At 37.1% G+C, this 21050-nt stretch overlaps 1 protein-coding gene across 2 annotated transcripts in view; it reads left to right on the top strand.

Annotated features, from left to right (window-relative positions):
• Positions 1-622: 622 nt before the first annotated feature.
• Positions 623-21050, top strand: part of LOC113671163 (nuclear pore complex protein Nup85) — a 52995-nt gene continuing 32567 nt past the window's right edge. The window contains exons 1-18 of one of the 2 annotated variants that reach the window (XM_027187375.2): positions 623-681; positions 1593-1674; positions 2558-2665; positions 3850-3907; positions 4752-4822; positions 5171-5226; positions 5597-5666; positions 6669-6784; positions 6886-6972; positions 7746-7793; positions 8574-8696; positions 9386-9423; positions 9841-9934; positions 10122-10225; positions 10646-10729; positions 12834-12899; positions 14202-14252; positions 14862-14962. In XM_027187375.2, coding sequence (XP_027043176.2) covers positions 655-681; positions 1593-1674; positions 2558-2665; positions 3850-3907; positions 4752-4822; positions 5171-5226; positions 5597-5666; positions 6669-6784; positions 6886-6972; positions 7746-7793; positions 8574-8696; positions 9386-9423; positions 9841-9934; positions 10122-10225; positions 10646-10729; positions 12834-12899; positions 14202-14252; positions 14862-14962 — 1384 coding nt within the window. In that variant the 5' untranslated portion in view covers positions 623-654. Of the gene's footprint in view, positions 682-1592; positions 1675-2296; positions 2466-2557; positions 2666-3849; positions 3908-4751; positions 4823-5170; positions 5227-5596; positions 5667-6668; positions 6785-6885; positions 6973-7745; positions 7794-8573; positions 8697-9385; positions 9424-9840; positions 9935-10121; positions 10226-10645; positions 10730-12833; positions 12900-14201; positions 14253-14861; positions 14963-21050 lie in introns of those variants that run through there. The other variant, XM_089184278.1, reaches the window with a different exon arrangement.

Genomic DNA, 21050 nt, shown 5'->3' with positions numbered 1-21050 from the left:
CTTCCTTACAATATATCTCCGTGACCCGTTACAGATACCAACAGCTTTATACACAGAGGCTAATAGAGAGCGAGGGTCCGGAGGGCTCAGACACCCCCCTTCCCTCCCCTCCCTCAACCATACACACTCACACACTCGCACTTGTTTAGGTTGTTTTTAACTACTGGTCTAACACTAGAATTCGTGCAACGACAGTACCACAGATGTTAATTTCCACTAATTGACCAGTTCTTTTTTGTTGTTTTTCATCTGTAATATATCTCAGTGGGTGCGAATTTTGGGGTCCGTATGAACTAATGGTATCCTTTAAAGAGGACTCTTGTGAGTTGGGGGGGGGGGGGGACAGGGGGTCAGAGTCTTCTGCTTCTCGTACCACGTTCTCCCGCCTCCCGTACTTTTGTCCTCCTTTGCCTCCCGACTCCCACCCTTCATTGAGTTGCTCCCGTCTTCAAAATAAAAAAATTGCGTTGAAAAGTGAACCACTCCGCACTCTCCGGCGCGCTCACTGAAGCGGCATTCCTCTGAAACAAGTTTGCAAATTTTGTCGGAAGCAGGGTAGCCAACAGAGGCCTTCGTTATTTTCCCGCCAAATCTTCTTGACCGTCGGTAGACTGGTATCGGGGACCGTCACACACGGGTGCTCTGGTGAACAAAATGGCGGCCACTGATGCTCCAACTACGGTTTGTACTTATTTCAAATTCTTGTTTTGTGCAAAATTTTGCGAGCAGATTTTCGTGATACTTTGTATTTCTCGTGTTAAAATATGATTTATGGCAATATCTGCAACAGTCTGAATTCTCTGTGACATTGTGCATACATTAAACTATTTACACGTGCCCTTCAAGAACCTATCGTATGTAGTCCAGATTTTAGAAAATATTGTCCTAAAAGAGGAGAATTCTTAGATTTTGCTGATTCAGGAAGTCTTTATGTACTATTCATAAACGTTTGTCAGAAAGCAAGCCTCTACAGCTAACATTGTTACTCTGAAAGCGTAACAACCAGTGAGGAAGTTATGCTCATAGTTTTCTTCTTTTTAGAAAAGAGTTATTTTAGTCCCTTTAAGACTTTGTATCCATTTTTTCAATGGGAACATTAAAGAAGATTATTAACGTTTTACCAGTCTCTAAAATGTGAAAGACTGTGCCTGTAAAGGTATTCGATTTTGTTAACGAACACGGAACACATGCAATATGACACATTCAAAGCCCTGTGTGAGTCCACTAGAGTAAAACCTCAAATGGACTCCACTGGGTATGGATCACAATTAATGCTAGTGTACTGAGAAATTTTATCAGAGGGTAACAAAAGAGGGGGTCCTGTTCCCATTTCATGCACAAAGTTAAAAAAAAATTGGTGCCTCAAGTCAAGTGTACTTTAAAAATTATTTTGCACACCAATAATTTAAAATAGAAAACTTCAAATCTCATCTTACCTTGCCTTTGTGTAAAACTCACAAATTATGTAATAATTTTGGGCTTAATTATGAGTCACATTTACACCCTTTGCCACCTTCTCTTCATTGTTGATTCCCCTGAAAAGGTGAAGCTACCAATGCTGATGATTCTATCATCTTTCACTATTTGTAAAGATCATTCCAGGATGTCAGGGTCTTGCAGGTTACTGGGTACCAGGAAGTGGAATACTTGTTCATAAGTCAGATGTCCAGTCAAGTAAGATTGTTATATAACATAATGCTTGTAGCTACAGTACATACCCAAAGATTTTCACAGCATTGTTTGCCTGCAGGTCTCTGGGGTCACCTCATGTAATGTGTCATCCTAAGAATATGAAATTAAAACTTTCAAAAAGAAACCTGATTGGAACTAATTGTAATTTCAGCATTTATTTATTATATTTAAATAATCAAACGAGGCAGTAGTTTAAAAATTGTTGAAACTGCTATTTAGTAAACTTGATTAGACCACTGCTAAGTAAGACTCAGCACATATATTGGCATTGTTATGGTCCAACCTACCCAAAATGCATTTTCTCTATTGAAATGCACCAGTTTACAGCTAAATTTGTAGCAAGTGTTTGAGGATAAAACTTGGAGGGCAAAAGATATTTTAGAAGACAGTCTTTAGTTAAAGCTTGCTTATGTCTTAACCCAGGGAGAAAACTGCACCTGATTTTAATTTTTTTAACAAATTCCTCTATTTTAAACAAGTAATGCAATGGATCCAAGCAGGAACCCACAAAAGTTCTTGACATGTACTATTATTTTTCATCTCGAATCATACCTAGCAGTAAACAAAATCACATGATTTGACTTTGAATCACATGGCTAATCTTACCTGAAATCATGTGACCCTAGCAAGTTAACAGAACTGTTAGTTATCCCTGTCTACAAGCTGACTGCAGCTTCTCTTCCTTAACCAAAACCAGTTCTCACAAATTGTCAGGAGATGGTTAATTGTGATGGAGAGACAGTACTTTGTAGTAAATTCTAGTGCCCTCTTAAGTAAGTAACCACAAGAAAACTGATGCAATTGCATTGTCAACAAGGATTAATATTCAATAACTGTAGTGTAAGTACTTCATTTTCTCTTTAAGGAGTATCTCAGGGCTCAGAGCACTGCCAAATTCCTGTTCTACATGAGGTCCAATGGGGAGCAGATTTTCAAAGTTTAATAACCCGCAAATTAATTAATGAAACACACGGTATGAAATACATGTATTATTGAAATAGACTTTGAGTAATAGTTTTATTTGTTTCAAAATAGCCAAAAAATATATGGTTTCAAATTTAGTGTCATTCATAAATACTGATGACAAACAAAAGTTTATTCTGTGATGAGTTAGCAACACTTTTGATACTTGCAAAGCTTGGTTAGGTGACAATATACAGTACATAGTAAGAAACTATAGTAAAATAGTTTTCCAATACTACATTATTTTACCAAATAAGTTCATGTAAGTGCACAAAATATGCCGTAGTATTACACTGTAGAGCAGGGCAAAAATATGAAGCAACAAAAGGGTTGCTCTGAACAATCCAAACTTTGGTTTTTATTCTTTTTGTTTTTCAGTCTTGATTGTCAAGAAATAATTTTATGTGCAACAGACAATTTTGTAGTTCACAACAGACAGTTCAGTGGTTTTGTGTGTGTTGTTTTCTTCTTTCACATACTTTTTACAATGCACAGATGAGACCATGGAATGTGATTTTCAAACTAAAATCAAAAAACTTTAACCCTTTAACTCTCATTAATGATTCTCCTCACACTCTGCTATATAGTTCTTGTGATGTTAGTTTGGAGAATTTGGTATTGGATCAACCAATAATCCCTAATTAATATTTTTCCTTATTCTCATCACTTGTCTGCTTGATAATGTATTGATATTGAAAAGAGAAATTCTGTCTTGGTCACTCATGGGATTAAAGGGTTAAAGTGAAATAATAGTGGAATAATTAAACCCTTCATCAATGTTTTAACATAAAGTTCAAGCAGACATTTTGCTCATTGCTCATATTTTTCCTTGCCCCTTCAGGGCTCAGAAAAATTCTACACAACTTGCAAAATATCTGTGTATAAATTATATGTTAAATAATTGAATCAGGTATATTTTTTAAATTGCAATTAATTTAGGTTTAATTGAGGAATTTAAGGAGTTATATGATTAAACATGTCCTGAATTATAGTATAGATGTTGAGTGAAATGATTGGGTTAAGAATAACAAAAATCTAAATGAACTGCACTTGTTTTAGGTAATTACTGTGTCTAGAAAAAGTTGATATACCGCATAGACCTTAGAGTAATCAAAGATATCAAAGGAAAGCCAAAGTGTGTGAGCATGGAATAATTTTGTCATATTAATTTTGTCATATTTATTTGTATCCTAGCCATTTTTATGGATCTTCAACATGTTCCTGATTCTGGAGGAACAGGGAGAAAGGCAAGGTACAACTGACTGAGTGAACTAAACTTTCTGAATGCTGAAAGCCTAAATCTGTTCAGTTATAAAATGGTGGCTAGAAATATAATTATATTAAGGTAAATTTGGTTTTATCAACTGAGTTAAAGGACTAACACTTGAAATGTCAGCTTTGAAACTTTCAGTGGACAATTTTCATTATCAACTCAGTTGATAAAACCAAAGTTATCCTGTTATACTCCCCTATGGATGCAGCACCACAGTTTCTTAGTGTTAGATTCAAGTATTAGTCTAACTTAAATGTTAGTGCTTGCCACTAGAACATCAACCACAGACCTCTAAATTGGCAACTTTTACTGCAAATCCACCTGTTCAAAATTGTTTCCTTCTTTCCATGGCTGCCAAATTTAGATGGTTGCAGTTTTTTTTTTGGAGTAGATTTCCAGGATTGTGTGCAAGCTTCCAGCAAAATTTTGTCGCATGAAAAGCATGGATTGCCGGCTGAATTTTTTGCCAGCAATTTTCTCTGTAAAGGACCGCCAGAAAGGGGGCAAAAGACAATCTTTGAGCTTCCTTTTTAAAAATTTCAGGAAGCAGCCAAATTTCTTGGCTGCAAGACTGCAATAACAAATTATACCAATACTGGAAATGTTCAAGTTGGATCACATTGCCTTTATTGGTATTCAAGCAGAAGCATGATGTAACATTTCCTTGTATATTAATCTTTGCTTAAAATTTTTAATAGAAAGAATTCACAAACTTGTCAATTACTGAGACTTCGTGAACTTCCAAGATGAAAAGCTCTTTTTCATGTTAGAAAATTTATTTGTAATTAATATGTACTTTGACAATTTTTTTTTGTTTTCACAGCTTGATAAAGTTCAGTAGAAGATACAGAAGTGTAGTAAGAGCATGCATCTTGGATCTGGAAGAAAAGTCTGGTATGTTCATTGTTGTTTGCTGCTGAAAACAAATGTTAGCAAAGAAATAAACAATGCCTACTCTTTGATTAGTGCATATCACTCTTGGTACTCACTGGATTTAGATGTAGTGCACTTGAAAAGAAATTCAGCTGGTCTTTTTTGTTGTGTTACCAGGTTCAGTTTGACGGTAACTGCTTTTTGACTAGCTTTTTGTTAACTAAGTGAACATTTTTTTATCTATTTTTGTTCAGAGTCATCATTGTGTGGATAGGAGGTTAGGGTTTTTCCCAATGAAAACTCTCTATTACTTATGCTCGCTCTAGTGTATGTGAAAGTCAATTAAACAATCTTCACTTTATTTTTAAGATGCTAATGAACCTCTGGGTGATTTAAGATTCAAAGTTCCTCCATCTGCTTCACAAGTATGTGCATACCTGTAGTGTTACAATGTACTTTTAAATATGGTTAGTTTGGTTTCATTTGCATCACGTAAATATTGTACAAGTATATCAAACTATAGAGACAGCGTTTCATTACATTTCCTCAAGCAGAGAGATAAGACTGAAGACTCTATGTACTTTAAATCAAAATGAAAGCAAAGAAGCTGTGGGAGAAATTGAATCATAAGAGTCTATGCTGATTCAGATCATGTTATCAAACCATAAACAATAATTATGGTGTTTCCTTTGAAACAACTTGGTTTATGACAACCTTTTAGCATTCCCTAACCTTACTATTCATTTTGTTTGTGTTTTGTCAGTAAGTTGTTGGATTGTCTTTTTTGCTTTCCAGAAGCAACTGTTAACACTTATAGAGACTGTCTGGCATCTGTGTGAGATACTTTTTATTGAAACGTTGCCAGGTAAGAGAAGACCTGTAGCTGTAAAACAGAAAGTAAGGATTAAGTGGTGACTGAAGTAAAGGCCTGGAAGGGTCTCTCCCTTTCAAGTGCATTATGTTTGCTTGCAAAAGAATTGTAGAACAAGCTACAAGAAAGAGACTTGACACGTTTTGCATTATGCAACAGTTTTGTAAAAACTGTTGCATAATGAAACAGCTTCAAGCTAGGTCAAGATGTGTGTGGAGAGAAGCTGTCTGTGGAGTACATAAAAATTCAACTTTATTCAAAACTAGAATCTAAAACAGATTGAAAGTGAATTACCCAAGTTCAACACCTGAAGATTTACATTTCATCATGCTGATACTGAATTATGATTTAATACTATTGGTTTTTCATTAACTCATTGCTTAGAAAAACACTTCTTCCCAATTTTTGCCACACTATCTTTGACACTATGACATGAATGCAAGACTATGCACTCTTGTCCCAGAATCAAGTGTTATAGCCTAGGGAGAAAACAAACAAATAAAATAGCATCCAAAGATTTGCATGATTACAAAAGAACAAAATTGCTTTTGGATGAGTGCAGTTGTGTTGTTGTCAAAATTGCTCCCTATGATGAGAGAAGTATTGCATCCTCCAGTCTGAATTGCAGTCAAGAACAAACCTTTGATGAGTGTGAAGAGTAATGGAGAACAGCGCAAAGAGAATTTTCCAATTTCTGCAAAGATTATGTTGGAGTAACCCCAAGAATGAATAAAAAGGGTGTTAAATCAGCCCACGAGTTACCCAACAAATAGATATTATGTTCCTTCAATTAAACACTGGAACGTGCTTGTCCAATGGACAAATGAAAGGGAAAAACAATTTGCCCCATCTTTCTTTGAACCAAGGCATAGCTAATGTCACGAAACTAGAAGTTAAGAATAAACAGTTGAGTCCTGAGTTTTGATCTGTTGCATTGATTTCATACTGTACAACTGTTGTTAATAGCGTGACAAATATTTGAAAATTCTCCTTCAGGAGGGGCTGTTTTGCATTATTTGTTGGAATGGGTTCAAAATGGACATGCAGAGAGGTATATTAAAGAAGTACTACAGCATCTGCAGCCTTATAATAGCCCTTCATACTGGCCAGCTGTAAGTAATGTGTTTTCTCTTTTAACCAGGGTAATGCTCATTCATTTAAATTCCATTTGTTGCTGGGATTTTACAAATAAGGCCTTCTGCTTTCCCCTCAGATCTACTGTTTGGTTCTCCAAGGTCGTGTTAATGATGTGCGTGAACTGCTTGCTCAGCATCCTGACAGACAAGCAGGAAAATATGATGTTAGTATATTTGTCCATATATTGAAGAAATCTTACCTCTCTTGTTTCCAAGGACATAGAGTCTGAGAAGGAAATATAATCTTGGTCTTGGATGATTAGAAAGGCTTTTTGTTACCAACCAGAAATAAAAATAGAGACTTTTTGACAGTTAGTCATAGTGTTACTTGATATTTACCCTTGTGAATGTTGTATAAATACATTTAGATAAAAAAAAAGATGGTGAACTTTGGGCTTGGTGATGGAATAAATTAGAAAAGATATTATTTATTTGTCATGATGAATGGAATAAATTAGAAAAGATATTATTTATTTGTCATGATGAATGGAATAAATTAGAAAAGATATTATTTATTTGTCGTGATGAATGATAGAAAAAAATCTGAATTTCCCACAAGGATATGAACCTTACAGTTGTGTGTTTTTCTGGTTCAATTCTTTACCACTGAGGCACAGAGAACTTGATGATAGCTGAGGCTGTGTATGAAGTTCATATTCCAAGTGCATCATACAATCAATCTCTCATTTACTTACTCCAGTTTTGGACTTGCATGAAATGTGGTGCGTTGTTGTCATTTCTTTGCAATGACTCATTCAGGCCATTAATCAATTAGTAAATCAATCAATCACTGCATGTAAGGCCATCAATCAATTAATCTGACAGTAAGGAAATTAGGAAATGAACTATAATTTAATTAATAATTATTGATTGGCTTTGTTGTTATGAGTTGGGTGTGTACAGTTCTGCACATTATACATTTTTTGCTTTTTTCCAGGCGTTTGCAAGCATGGATGAACTTCTTCATAAAATGCCCATGTATCAGGTATGTAAATGCAAAATATACACAATTAAGTGATAACTGAGTGTAAATTTCTTGCCATCAATTTGCTAGAAATCAAAGAACACTCAGGAACTCTGTACATCAGTCATGTTTGGTTTGTGGCGCACAAACTTTCCTTGTGTTCTCCTAACATTGCTTTTGAGTTATTACAGTCACTGTGGTAAACTGATAGGAAATGCAGACTATTACTCAACTAGACATGGTTTGATGCCACTCTGGTTTACAGATTTAATGAATGTAACCAAAGAAGTTACAATTCATAGACCCAATGTTTCGACACTCCTGTCTAGTGCCTTCATCAGGGGTGATCTAAACGCTGCAACAAGAGGTCGTTAAATCTGTAAACCAGAGTAGCATCAAACCATGTCTGATTGTCCACCTAGTTGCCATGGGAACTTTAATATATTACTCAACCCTTTACAACCTAACATCAGTATGCATATTCTCCATACTTTTCTCTATACATTTCTTAAGGTGCCAACAAAGAGAATTTGTTTAACAATCAAGACCTTCTTGAATTGGTTATCATGGCCTTTATTCTTGTGAACTTAATGTATCATTTGAGGGTGATATTGTGAGGAGGAATGAGTCACTCTAGGGTGTCAAAGGGGTTGAGTACTAGGTGATATCATCACCTATTAAGTGTTATAAGGTAGAGGATGTATATTTAAACAACATTCTAACAATGGGTTCTATTGTATCTGATCCCCTATTGCTCTTTGTTCATTGCATGTCACATCTGTTTCTGTTATTCTTCCCTAGTTGTACATGGGACAGAGCTTAGCAGAGTTCACCATGAAATGGAGTCACTGGCAGCAAGAGTGTAAACATTGTCTAGATAATGAAACATATGCTGGAAATGAACACTTGCAAAAAATTTGTCAGGTAGGGGGTACTAGTAGGAGGAAGGTTCACTTCCCTGTGATTGTAGTAAGGTAGACAATGGCAACAAGCAAAGATGACACAGGGGGTAGGATATACACTGGAATGCTTTGACTCTTCTACCTCCCAAGGTCTCTTTAGTTATACTCTTTACTATTCTTATGATGTTAGTTTGGAGAATTTTGTGATGGATCAACTAATCATCGGTTAATTTATTTGTTTCTTTATTCTCTTTTCTTTTCTTTGTGATTTTGTATTGATACGGTAAGGAGAAATTCTCTCTTGGTCTCATGGAAGCTAAAGGTTTAAAATGCAACGTTGGAAAACTTATTATGATGGAGGCTTATTTACATTTAGGCAATTTTGTAGTATGATTGTGCAGGTGAGTTCTGAAAAAATTTTATGGCTGTGCTGGTGTGGGTTTGTTTTTAAGAAGAAGTGATTGATGCTTCAACAACCTGAGAGAAAGTCTTTATCAGAGTTTTCATTTACTGAGATTAACTAAAATAGTACCAGCCCATGCAGCCCAAAATCTGTTGCTTTAGTATACAAGTGTTCTTCCGTGACTGTTTACCTCAAACAAAAAAATATTTACTTACTACCATGGCTCAGTTTATTTCAGTAAATGACAGCTATGCCACTGACACCATGCACAAAATGTTTGATTTCTGTTTTGTCTTGTATCTTTTCAGATACTTTGTGGCGAAGAACAAATATTTGATGAAATGATGTAAGTTACAAGTGCAGGAACAGATTTAACTTTTCAGTTTTTTTTCAAGTTTGCCTTCATCACTGTTGTAACATGAAATGTAAAGATGTACAAATTAAGAAGATTCTACATTCAGGGTGTGAATATGTGGGGATTGTCTTGATGTAACTTCAAATTTTCACAAACATGCAGCCAGCAGCGAATGTGTGATTTCAAGTAAGAAAATTAGGTTTCAAATCCTAGAATAAAGGGTTTAGGAGTAATAAATTATGGAACTGATTTTCTAAAATCCAAGAAAATCTACAGCCTGCAAGATTTTCATGCCATACAACAATATCGAAAGCCTACCCTTCTCCCAAACGCTTCCACGCACAAACCATTGCATTCGTAATTTTACAATTACGCTGAGCATTTTTTCTTGCTTTTGTTTGGTTCTAGAGAATACTGCAAGAACTGGTACGAACTTCTTGTAGCCAAACTGTTGTACTGTAATCCAGCAGTCAAGTCTTATGACTTACAGTACCACACACAGGTAAACTACAGAGCTTAGTTGTTCGAAGGTGCGGACAACGCTGTCCACCGGATAAATCGTTATCCCCCCTGCGAAAAACTAATAGAAAAAAACTGATATAAAACTGATAGCAAAGCTACAGCAAGAACGTACATGATCTTTGTTTTCACCTTTGGCAAATAAAAGGTTTTATCTTGATCCGTTTCAGGCCTGCATCGACATGTTTGGAGGAAGTGGAAGTTTGCGCAGTTTAGACAGAATTCTGCTCTCAGCTTTTGAATTTGATGTCTACGCTGTGATCAAGGAAAGCAGGTATTTTTCACAGATCCACTGTTTACTATGGTTATGAAAGAGTGTGCCTTTCTTAATGGCAGTTATTTAATCCAGCACTGCTCTTTCTGGATAAGATTTCAGGGGTTTCATATACCTTTTTCCTCAAGAGTAATGGGCGGCTGTAGCTGGAAAAATGACTGTGAGGCGAAACCCAAACACGAGCCTGCTCGCAGGCTAAACAGACGGCGGTAGACCTGTGTTTTTGCTGGCTGACAGTTTTTTTCGGCTCTGAAGATGTAACAAGCTAATTTTTAACGCCGATTTTAATGTCGAGTTTTACTCCATGTTGTACGAGACAAATTTTAACACGATTTTGTGGAGGTAACGATCGTTACGATATAGACGATAAGTTAAAAAAAAAATCCAATTAACGTTGTTATTGGTTGTCGAATCTTTCAGCGAGGCTCTTGGAAACTGGTGGTTTGTTGCCCATCTGACTGACTTACTTCATCATTGTGGACAGTTGGATTCGCCTCCCATCAGGTTTGAAGAGACATTTGTAATTTCCTCACGAAAGGTAGTGTATAACCACAGACGGCCCAAGCTCCAGCTGTGAGATAATAAACTAGCGAAAGAAGAGTCATGGCGAAATTATAAGAGTTTGGATAGGAATATTACGAGCGCTCCCAGGAGTAGCAAATACAGTCAAATTCTCAATAAAAATACCTCATTTTACTTCCACAGTGTATCGCTTGTTGTCTAACCACTTACTATGTTGAACTTGGCACTCGTGGTTTTAAACAATTAACTGATGTGTTCCCGGCGAGAAATGTGTACGCGGGCCGTGAGAAACGTCTAAACTGGAAATTTTTGAAGAAAACTGTGGCTCGGCGTCGGTTCCACGGGGAAGATCGGGTTTGTAATGAAACTACAGTATATGTGCTGGGATTCTGCGTTAGATTTGTGGTCGTCCGGTCATTTTGAGCTTGGATTTTTTCCTTTCGGATCCGGCGTTCGGAAATGGAGTTTGCAGCCCTGGGCTTCTCTTATGTAGTAAACCTAGAGATGGATGACTCGCTAAAATAGGTTCTTTTCAACATAGTAAGCGGTCAGACAACAAGCGATGCACTGTAGAAGTAAGGTGAGGTATTTTTATTGAGAATTTGATTGTATTTTTTTTACTATTAAGAGCGATCGTAAATATTCTCATACAAACCCTTATAATTTCGCCAGATGATTATCTCACAGCCGGAGCTTGGACTGCCTGTGGTATAACAAGTCACATTAAGCCTGTGGGTAATTGTAAAGCTTCCAGCCGAAAGCTTCCAGAAACAGAGAGAAGGATTTGACAGGGGTTTGAACTCAACTGAGTTACCAAACTAAAGGTTTGGATGACGGGCAAATTTAAGTGAGTTCACTTCACCGAAACGTAGCTTTCAAGTTTAATCTAGTCCTTGTGTTGTACATTTGAAAAGTTTGGGGATAAGAAGATCTGCGCACAAGTTGCAGATAATACGCGCGATTTTGATTTTTACTTCATTGTATGACGTATAGTCAGACAGAGGTGGAACTCTCTGATTACATGGAGTGTTCAACATAATTCAAAATGGTGTCCGTAGACTAAAATTATCGAGGTTGCTTTTCCTTCCTTTTGCTCCATCCTTGATCAAAAAACAACATTTTAGACCTCGCAGACGAAGAGGAAATGCGTGAAAGAATACTCAACTAGAAAGAAAGCGGGCCTCAAAGTCCTAAAGTCGAATATGACAACAGTCCCATCGATATAGAACTATATTGTCGCGGCGCGTAGGCGATTTTAATTCTTGTCTTCAAGTTGATTTTCGCTTATCTGTTGGGCTGTCGTTTGGCCATATTTAGCAGCTGATTACCATGTTTCAAGGTTTTACAGATTTCGTTGGATTTGAGCTTTCTTTTAGTCACATATTCACTTTGTGAGCCATTTTGCTCCTAGTTTCGTTTGTAATGATATAAATGAAAAAATTACGCACTTCTGATTGGCTGAAACCAAGTGCATTTTTCATGTAACACGGGTACAAAGTTACGTCACGAGTGCAAAGTTGTAACACGAGTGCAAATTACAAATGGCGCGTGTGCAGCCAAAATTTCGTCCGTCTTGACTTTCTGTGATGCGTTTTTCATATCTTTTATTAACAAATAACAACGTAATTTTTCGTGGTTTTTGTTTTTTGATTTACTCGTGCTTATTACCACCAAAGTGCTCTCGAATTCATGTTGTTACCTGTGCTAATTAGTCAGAATTTAACGCGCGTTGAAACTGTATCATTTTCTTGGGCGCAGATTGAATTTTCAGCTTCATTCGGCAATCACTCTCCGACATTTTTTTTGCACTTTAGCCCTCAATTTATCTGACTTCAATCAGTAAACGTTGTCTTGAAACTTCTTTTTGTGTCTGTTGTTATTAAGCATAATTATAGCTTAATCAACTGGTCATTTGAGGGTACTTCACGCAAAATTCAAGGGAGAAGGCAAATGGTCAAAATTCTCACCAATTAACTGAATAACTGAGACATACATGAGGTCGCTCTAAGGAGCCCTTGATTAATTTTACTCGGCCCCATGCGATTACCTGTACTAATTTCTTCAAATATTTCTGGAAAATTTTCAGCCACAGTATCAGTCTGAGAGAGTTCCTACTCCTAGAGTATTCCGCCAGCCTCATGTCGCATCACAGGTGAGACACGAATTAAATTTGACCTCTAAGAGGAAAAAAAGAACTCTCCTGGTTTTGCTGGAGAAATTTTTATGTTTTCAAGTACTGTGCAAAATGAGTTGTTCACCAGTCATAGGGGTTTCAATAACTTATTCCATAAGTGGCTGTCAGTGGTGTATTAGGAGGCTGTCTCCGAAAAAAGGAGCTGTTAGGCGAAGCCCAAACACGAGGACCTGTTCGTAAGCTAAGCAGATGGTGTTAGGAGATCTTATAGACGGCGATAGACCGCCGGTTACTGGGTTTGAAACTCTTCACTATCCAACTTTCTAATCGGCACGTTCAAAATACATTTTGTTTGACATTCAACATCAGTATGCATTTTCTCCGCACTTTTCTCTTCGCATTTCCTGTGGTAGTAACAAGGAGAAATTCTTTAAACGATCAAGAGCCCCTCTAGGTAGTGATCATATTCTTTGTTCTCTTGGGCTTAATTTGATTCAGAGGTTATATTGTAAAGAAAAATTAGATGCTAGTCACTCGAGCCATGGGTTGTTTTCCATAAGCAGCATGGTAGCCCCCAACGTGCAATTTTTAATGAACTAAGTACAAGAATGTGGAGTTTATATGAAATAATTCATATTTGTACTGCGGTTGTAGATGAAAGTGGAAATGTGATCATCGCAGTAAATTTTCCAATTTAAGCAATTGGAAAGAAGAAGCCTGAAAAAAAAAATCAGGGCTTCAACGGGATTCGAACCCGTGACCTCCGCGATACCGGTGCGATGCTCTACCAACTGAGCTATGAAGCCACACATTGGGAGCGAGGTCAATTTATTGAGTTCATATCTTCCCGTGCAGTGAAATGATGTGGAGTTTATATGAAATAATTCATATTTGTACTGCGGTTGTAGATGAAAGTGGAAATGTGATCATCGCAGTAAATTTTCCAATTTAAGCAATTGGAAAGAAGAAGCCTGAAAAAAAAAATCAGGGCTTCAACGGGATTCGAACCCGTGACCTCCGCGATACCGGTGCGATGCTCTACCAACTGAGCTATGAAGCCACACATTGGGAGCGAGGTCAATTTATTGAGTTCATATCTTCCCGTGCAGTGAAATGATGTGGAGTTTATATGAAATAATTCATATTTGTACTGCGGTTGTAGATGAAAGTGGAAATGTGATCATCGCAGTAAATTTTCCAATTTAAGCAATTGGAAAGAAGAAGCCTGAAAAAAATCAGGGCTTCAACGGGATTCGAACCGTACAAGAATATAGATACTTTGTGTGAAGTCAAAACTCTAAATTATTGTCTTTTTTGAAGCCTTTGGAGAGTTGCAGTGGACTACCTTCTGCAGTGTCCGGTTTACGGAAGGTGAGCTTCTTAATCAGATTTATTTTCGTTTGGTTTTCGTTAAGTGCTCCAGATAATTTTCGTTGCCTTGTAATTCATTTAAAACACACTTATTCAATTTGGAAAGAAATAGATTTCATTTGACCTGAGGATTAAAATCAAATTAACCCTGTCACTCCCAAATCTCATTAGTAATTCTCCTTACCGTCTGCCATACAGTCCATGTGATGTTAGTTCAGAGAATTTGGTAGTGGATCAACTAATAATCCCTTGACAGATATTTTTCTTTGTTCTCATTACTTGCATACTTGATATTGTATTTATTTTGCAAGGAGAAATTCTGTCTTGGTCACTCATGGGAGTTAAAAGGTTAAGCAGTGATCCTCGCAAGAGAGCTGCAGTTTAGCAATTGTAGAAAAGGAGTCTGGGGAAATTCCGGCTTCGACGCGATTCGAGCCCAGGCCTCCCAGATACTAGTTGGGTGTAAAGACAAACTGAGCTGAGCTTAACTATAAGCTGGATTTTGTTATGCTAAGACAAAAGTATCCATTCTTAAGCTAGATCGAAAGCACTTTACTAACCCCTATTATTATAATATCTTTATTACTATTTCGATTATTACTGTTGTAGGGCGCACCTTGAAGAGTACATTGAGCATCTACCTCTTGAGACGGACAAGAAAGCCATGAAAGTGCTCAGGCTGTGCGAAGACTTGGAAATGCTTGCGCAAGGTATGACACGTTAGCCAGGCTATGAAAAAAGTTTTGTCGTAATGACGGGGAAATTCATCGTGAGATTTTTTTTATTATTTTTGTGTTTAATTTTGTCACGGAGGGTTCTTATGAGAAACTTTATACTCCTACCCCGGGAGTGGAGACTGTCAGAGAGAGGTCTTATCAGAAACTTTACGCTATTTATGAGAAATTTTTATGGGAACTTCACGCTATTTAACTTAACTATATGTCAAAAATAGCGCTACAACATTGCAGAAGATGAGAGCAAATTAAATGACGTCGGTAGTGGCAAAGCTATTGCGAAACATTCTCAAAACTACGCATCAACCAATATAGAACGGTTCTTAAAATGGACAGTCCGTAAAGAAAACGGCAATTTACTTAATGGACGTAATGCTCAATAACAACGCTACCGTATATATGAGGGAGAGGTTACAGTAATAAACTACAACTCAACTCGCACAGTTAGCAAAATAAGACACTGCTAAGCAGGCTAGGCCACGTCTACTCATCTTCTCTGCATACGGGTAAGAGCATTATTAATTTTAATCAGTAATTAATTTAATTGATTTTAACTGCTGTTAAACCTAAATCACTAGAATTAGGGAAAAATTAACTCTCGCGGTGAGCACGATATAATATTACAGAACACCAAATTAGACGTTTGGTTATCAGAGCACAGATTAGAACTACTGTTAAACACAGAGTGAAAAACAAATTGAAAAACAACCTTGAAATAATGACAGGGCGTTGATCGGCCAAACTGAAATTAGCCGTTTAGTTAAGATGGCGGAAACAGGAACTCTTGCTAAACACTCTGGAAAGGGAAAAAAACAAAACAACCTTGAAAATAAGATCGGGACGTTGGTCAAAGTAATTAAAAACGAAGTGAATAACGTAGTCACCACATTAGAACATTGAAAAACACTCGCAAATTAGACATTTCGCCACGAGAAGAGTAATTAGAACTGTGGTTCAATCCAATGTAAATTGAAAAACAGCCTTTAACTAAGGACTGGGCGTAGATCAGAGTGATAGAGAATAAAGTTATTTACGTAGTTAACATAACAGAAGATTGCAAAAAAACTCGCAAGTTAGTAGTTGCTGTACGAGAACAGTATGTAGAACTATGGTTCAACACAAAGTAAATCGGAAAACAACCTTCAAATTAGGACTGGGCCAAGGTCACCCCAAGAAACGAGAAATTGAATAACATAGTGAGCACCATAGACCACACTATTAAAAATTCTCAAATGAAGCGTTCGTTTAACAGTTAAATGCCTACGAGTGACAAGGTTCTAATTTCTCCTCACAATCTAACCCCTGAATCAAATGTTTAAGTTAAGGGAATTAAAAGAAATGATCAAAAACCAACGAGGCTCTTGATGGGTTTTCAAATTCTCCTTGTTAGAACCTAGAAAATGTATAAAGAACAGTATGGAGAATGTGTCTAATGATGTTAGAGTGGAAATGAGAACTCTTGATAAAGACGTTGGCAATGGAAAAAAACTTTCAAAAAAATAAAAGTAGGCGTAGGTCAGATTAATTCATAGTAATTAAGTACAAATTAGAGACAGATGTAGGTAGCACAACAAAACATTGCGAAACATCACAAATTAGTTGCTAGGTGCTAGAACAGTTATTGGAATTAGGACTCTCGATAATCGCCGTGGAAATGAAAAACACGACTTTAAAACAGACTGAGCGTAGGACAAAGTAATTAAGTACAAATTAAATGACGCAGTTAGCACAACAAAACATTGTAAAACATATCGAATTAATTATTTCTGTGCTTGAGCAGTTATTGGAACTGCAACAAAATTTCAGGTTGAAAAACAACCGTAAATTAAACATTGGCCGCCGGTCAGAGTAATGTGAAAACGAGTTAAATGACGCAGTTGGCACCACAAAACATTGCAAAACATCAAATTTGTCGTTTCGGTACGATAACAGTTCCTGGAACTTACGTTCGGTACTTTTTCAAATTGAAAAACAACCTTGAAATAAAGAATGGGTGGAGGCGACGGCAATTAGTCGCAATTTAAATGACGTTATTACCACAACAGACATCTCAAATCGGTCGTATCGTTACGAGGGCAGTAATTAGAACTCTTGATAAACAGGGTTCAAATAAAGAAAAAATTTGAATTAATGATTGGGCGTTGGTCGCGGTAATAAATTGCGAGGTAACAACATTGCAAAACATTCTCAAATTGGTCGTCTCGGTACGAGAACAGTTCCTGGAACTTACGGTCGGTACTTTTTCAAATTGAAAAACAACCTTGAAATAAAGAATGGGTGGAGGCGACAGCAATTAGTCGCGATTTAAATGACGCTGTTACCACAACAGACATCTCAAATCGGTCGTATCGTTACGAGGGCAGTATTTAGAACTCTTGATAAACAGGGTTCAAATAAAGAAAAAATTTGAATTAATGATTGGGCGTTGGTCGCGGTAATAATTGCGAGGTAACAACATTGCAAAACATTCTCAAATTAGTCGTTTCGGTATGAGAACAGTTCCTGGAACTTACGGTCGGTACTTTTTCAAATTGAAAAACAACCTTGAAATAAAGAATGGGTGGAGGCGACAGCAATTAGTCGCAATTTAAATGACGCTGTTACCACAACAGACATCTCAAATCGGTCGTATCGTTACGAGGGCAGTAATTAGAACTCTTGATGAACAGGGTTCAAATAAAGAAAAAAATTGAATTAATGATTAGGCGTTGGTCGCGGTAATTAATTGCGAGGTAACAACATTGCAGAACATTCTCAAATTAAATGTTTGGTTACGAAAGCTGTATTAAGAAGTCGTGATAAACACAGTTTGAATAAAAAAAGTAAAGAAATAAAGTAAAGATTTGACTTCCTCGCAGTATTTTATTACAAGTTCTCTTACGCAGCCAGCAGAATGGAACATGGCAGAACATTCTCAATTTTATTCTTTTGGCTACAAAAATTGTAATTAGAAATCTTGATAAACACGGTTTGAATAATAAAAAAAAATGAGAGGAAGATTGGTCTTAGGTCGCAGTAATTTATTACAAATTGACTTAACAGCCAGCAGAATAGAACATCACCAAACGAACTCAAAATAATTGTTTGGTTATGAAAGCTGTTATTAAAAATCTGAATCAACACAATAAAAGATTAGAAAAAACCTTGAAATAAAGATTTGACGGAGGCTACAGTAATGAAGAATAAATAAAGTTACGCAGTTAGCTCAACGGCACTGGAAAAACTCAAATCAAACGTTTGACTGCAAGAGTGGTATGAACAAGTTGGAAACTTGGAAAACAACACGGCAATAATTATGCGCGGAAGGTCTCTTTAATCAGAAGTATATCGAAGGGATATTAACTGAAAATGAAATAACGCATTTGACACAGCAAACTCACAAAACGCTCTCAAAATGGGTGATCGGCGAATACTGAAATAGCTTTATAAAGGTTGATGAAGAAATAAAATTTAGTGGAGATCACACAATGAAAAAATTCTAAAAATACTTTAGGCAGAGGTTACAGTAATTAGCTACAAAGAATTCGTTGCAGGCAGTGTATTACATTTACAAAACGGAAATTTGGTGAAGATTTGAAATCATTGTATTTATCGTTCATTTTTTTTGATACTTGAAACAGTTGTCAGAGAGGAGAGCTTTGAATACGCACGCTTTGCAGCTTGCGCACGGGACGATCGCGCGAGACAGCTTATACGCGCGTGAGCATCAGGTTCCGCGCAAATAAGCATCAGGCTGTGCGGCACGTGAGGTAGGATGTAATCCAAAACGGCGGAAGGATCGTAATTTGAATCGAGCTCTTCTGATATTTATATCCCATCTAAGGGAATGATAGAAAGATTAGAAACATGGATAAAATCTACAGTCAGTGATGCCTAGAGTAATTGGTAACAAAGGGACGTTCAATGCATTCCCAAAACGTGCAGTTTTTGAGGATAAAAGGAAGTAGAAGGGAATTGTAACAGCGGGCGAAGATAACACTTAGTCCCACAAGGTGAATAAGGTAACACGAAGGAAATTTTGAAAGCACTCGTTTCATTTTCAAAGTATTTTACATGCTTTGGCGCGAATTAAGTTATCGAATTGTTACTTTCTAGTCACCTTTAACTCCGAAAGCTTGATTTTAGGATTTAGATTACTGTTACTCTTCATGGCTGTGATTATACCTTCTCTTATGACCTAAACATGGTTAAAGCTGTTTTGTTGAACTTCTTAGGAGCTTTTTAAAGTTTCAATTTGGCTCTTTGAAAGTACAAGTTTACGATTACTTGACTTACGGAAATTCAGTTTTTCACTATTCTGTGGCTGATTTTCATTCAGGTAAACCTGGTTAAACTAAACTTGCTTTGCTGGTGTGAATGGGATATAAGACTACTTTCTCGAGTGCATTAGTTTTGTAGTCGAGTGTTGAGGCTATACGAGGTCTAAGTACAAATAATTAGTTTTATTGACGAATTTTCTAGGTTGTAGAGAAGTGTTGACTGCAGTACAGCCATATTTTTAGCGAGCGAGCGCTCAGTCCAAAATCCATCGTGTTGAAATTGTAAAGCAGAGGAAAATGCCAAATGTCTCTTGAGAGGGTGAATGATAGGCAAGAGAAAAGCAGAGGGAGGGATTAGGAGCCGCCCTCGTTGTTTTTCCCGCTTTTATAACAGCTCGCAGCTGTAAGTTTGCGTTTTCAGTGGCCCCTTTAGATAATTTTATTTGTTCTAAGTGCCTTTTGCGATAAATTGGTTTTAGTTGCCCAACGACATTCGAAAAGATGCAATTATATGCGGTAGGCTGGGATTTGACATTACGGATACAAAATAAAGTCATGACATCATCGCCAAAAGGCTAAACTCGAAGTTAAAACTGTAGCTTTAGTTTCAGTGGAAGGGCTAGTTTTTGCTGCCTCGTACGATTTCGCAAACATCTACAAAAAGCATATTTGAACGACCATCGTTGGTCTTTTGGCGAAGGAAGTTCTTCTTGATTTAGAACTTGTGTTTAATCGATGTTTCCCGATACAACTTCGTGGTTACTTGTCACATTACATTTTTCGGGAAACAACCTAGACTTTACGACATAATCTTACCCTCTAAACAGACTCCACATGGAGTATAATGCTACTGTTGGTCAATTTTCTACGTAATCTCGCGTACTTTGACTTTTACTTATATGATCCTTTTCTCCTAGTTCAATGTATTTTTTTCTTTTTCGGAGAACGGAAACCGAAAGATATCTTTGGTTAAGGTCTATATTTTAAAACTTCGAGAAGTTTTTATTTAGAATCTTTAAGCGTTATGATAGCGGAGCTCGCAGAGCGTAGCCCCATAATTATACAAAATAGTAGTAACCCATCAAGCCGAAAAAATTTGGATGTACGACCGTACAACCGCACGACCGACTGTACAAGGTGCTACTTTTAGCATGCGCGGCCACGCAACTGTACCACGGGCACTATCTAATAATCAGTCCTCTACACGGACACGGAGAAGTTGCGAATGAAAATCCATTTATATTACCCAGGGATTAGGAAGGCCGTGCGCCATGCGCGTATGGCGCATAAAGCTACGAAATGGCCCATTATAAAAATACTTACCGGGCCTGTGATGCGCCCTGACCGCACAAAGCTAGTGAAATATAAACTATTTTGTGAAAAGGATTTTAATTTGTAAAAGTTTCACTTTGGTGAGACATAAACAAGCGAAAAACTACGGTGCCTTCGCTCGTTTGATCACGCTCGCTTCATTCTTGTTCCCAGATCCTGAACTCGGACTTTGCATGCAAACGAGGCTATTGCTCGGAGTTCCATGTGCTTTCGTTTTCGGGCAGAGTTCGAGCGTTTTCGTCGCTTTGAATGTATTTGCATCGATTAGCCTCATGCCTCCGAAAAAAATCTTGAGATTGGACAGCTCGCACAGAACGTTGTCTACATTTTTCAACACAACAGCGGAGCAGAATCGTGGTACTGTGAGCGAAAACGACCGTGAAACGGACGAAACAGATGGTTCATAGGTATAGACTGTAATACACAAGCAATAAACCTTTGTTAAAATTTTTACTAGCCCATTTATTTACCCT

This window comes from Pocillopora damicornis, chromosome 10 (assembly GCF_964200805.1).
Source record: "Pocillopora damicornis chromosome 10, jaPocDami1.2, whole genome shotgun sequence".
In the NCBI taxonomy this organism is placed as follows: Eukaryota; Metazoa; Cnidaria; class Anthozoa; order Scleractinia; family Pocilloporidae; genus Pocillopora; species Pocillopora damicornis.
The sequence above is the reverse complement of the archived record's forward strand: the minus strand, read 5'-3'. Positions and strand labels throughout refer to the sequence as shown.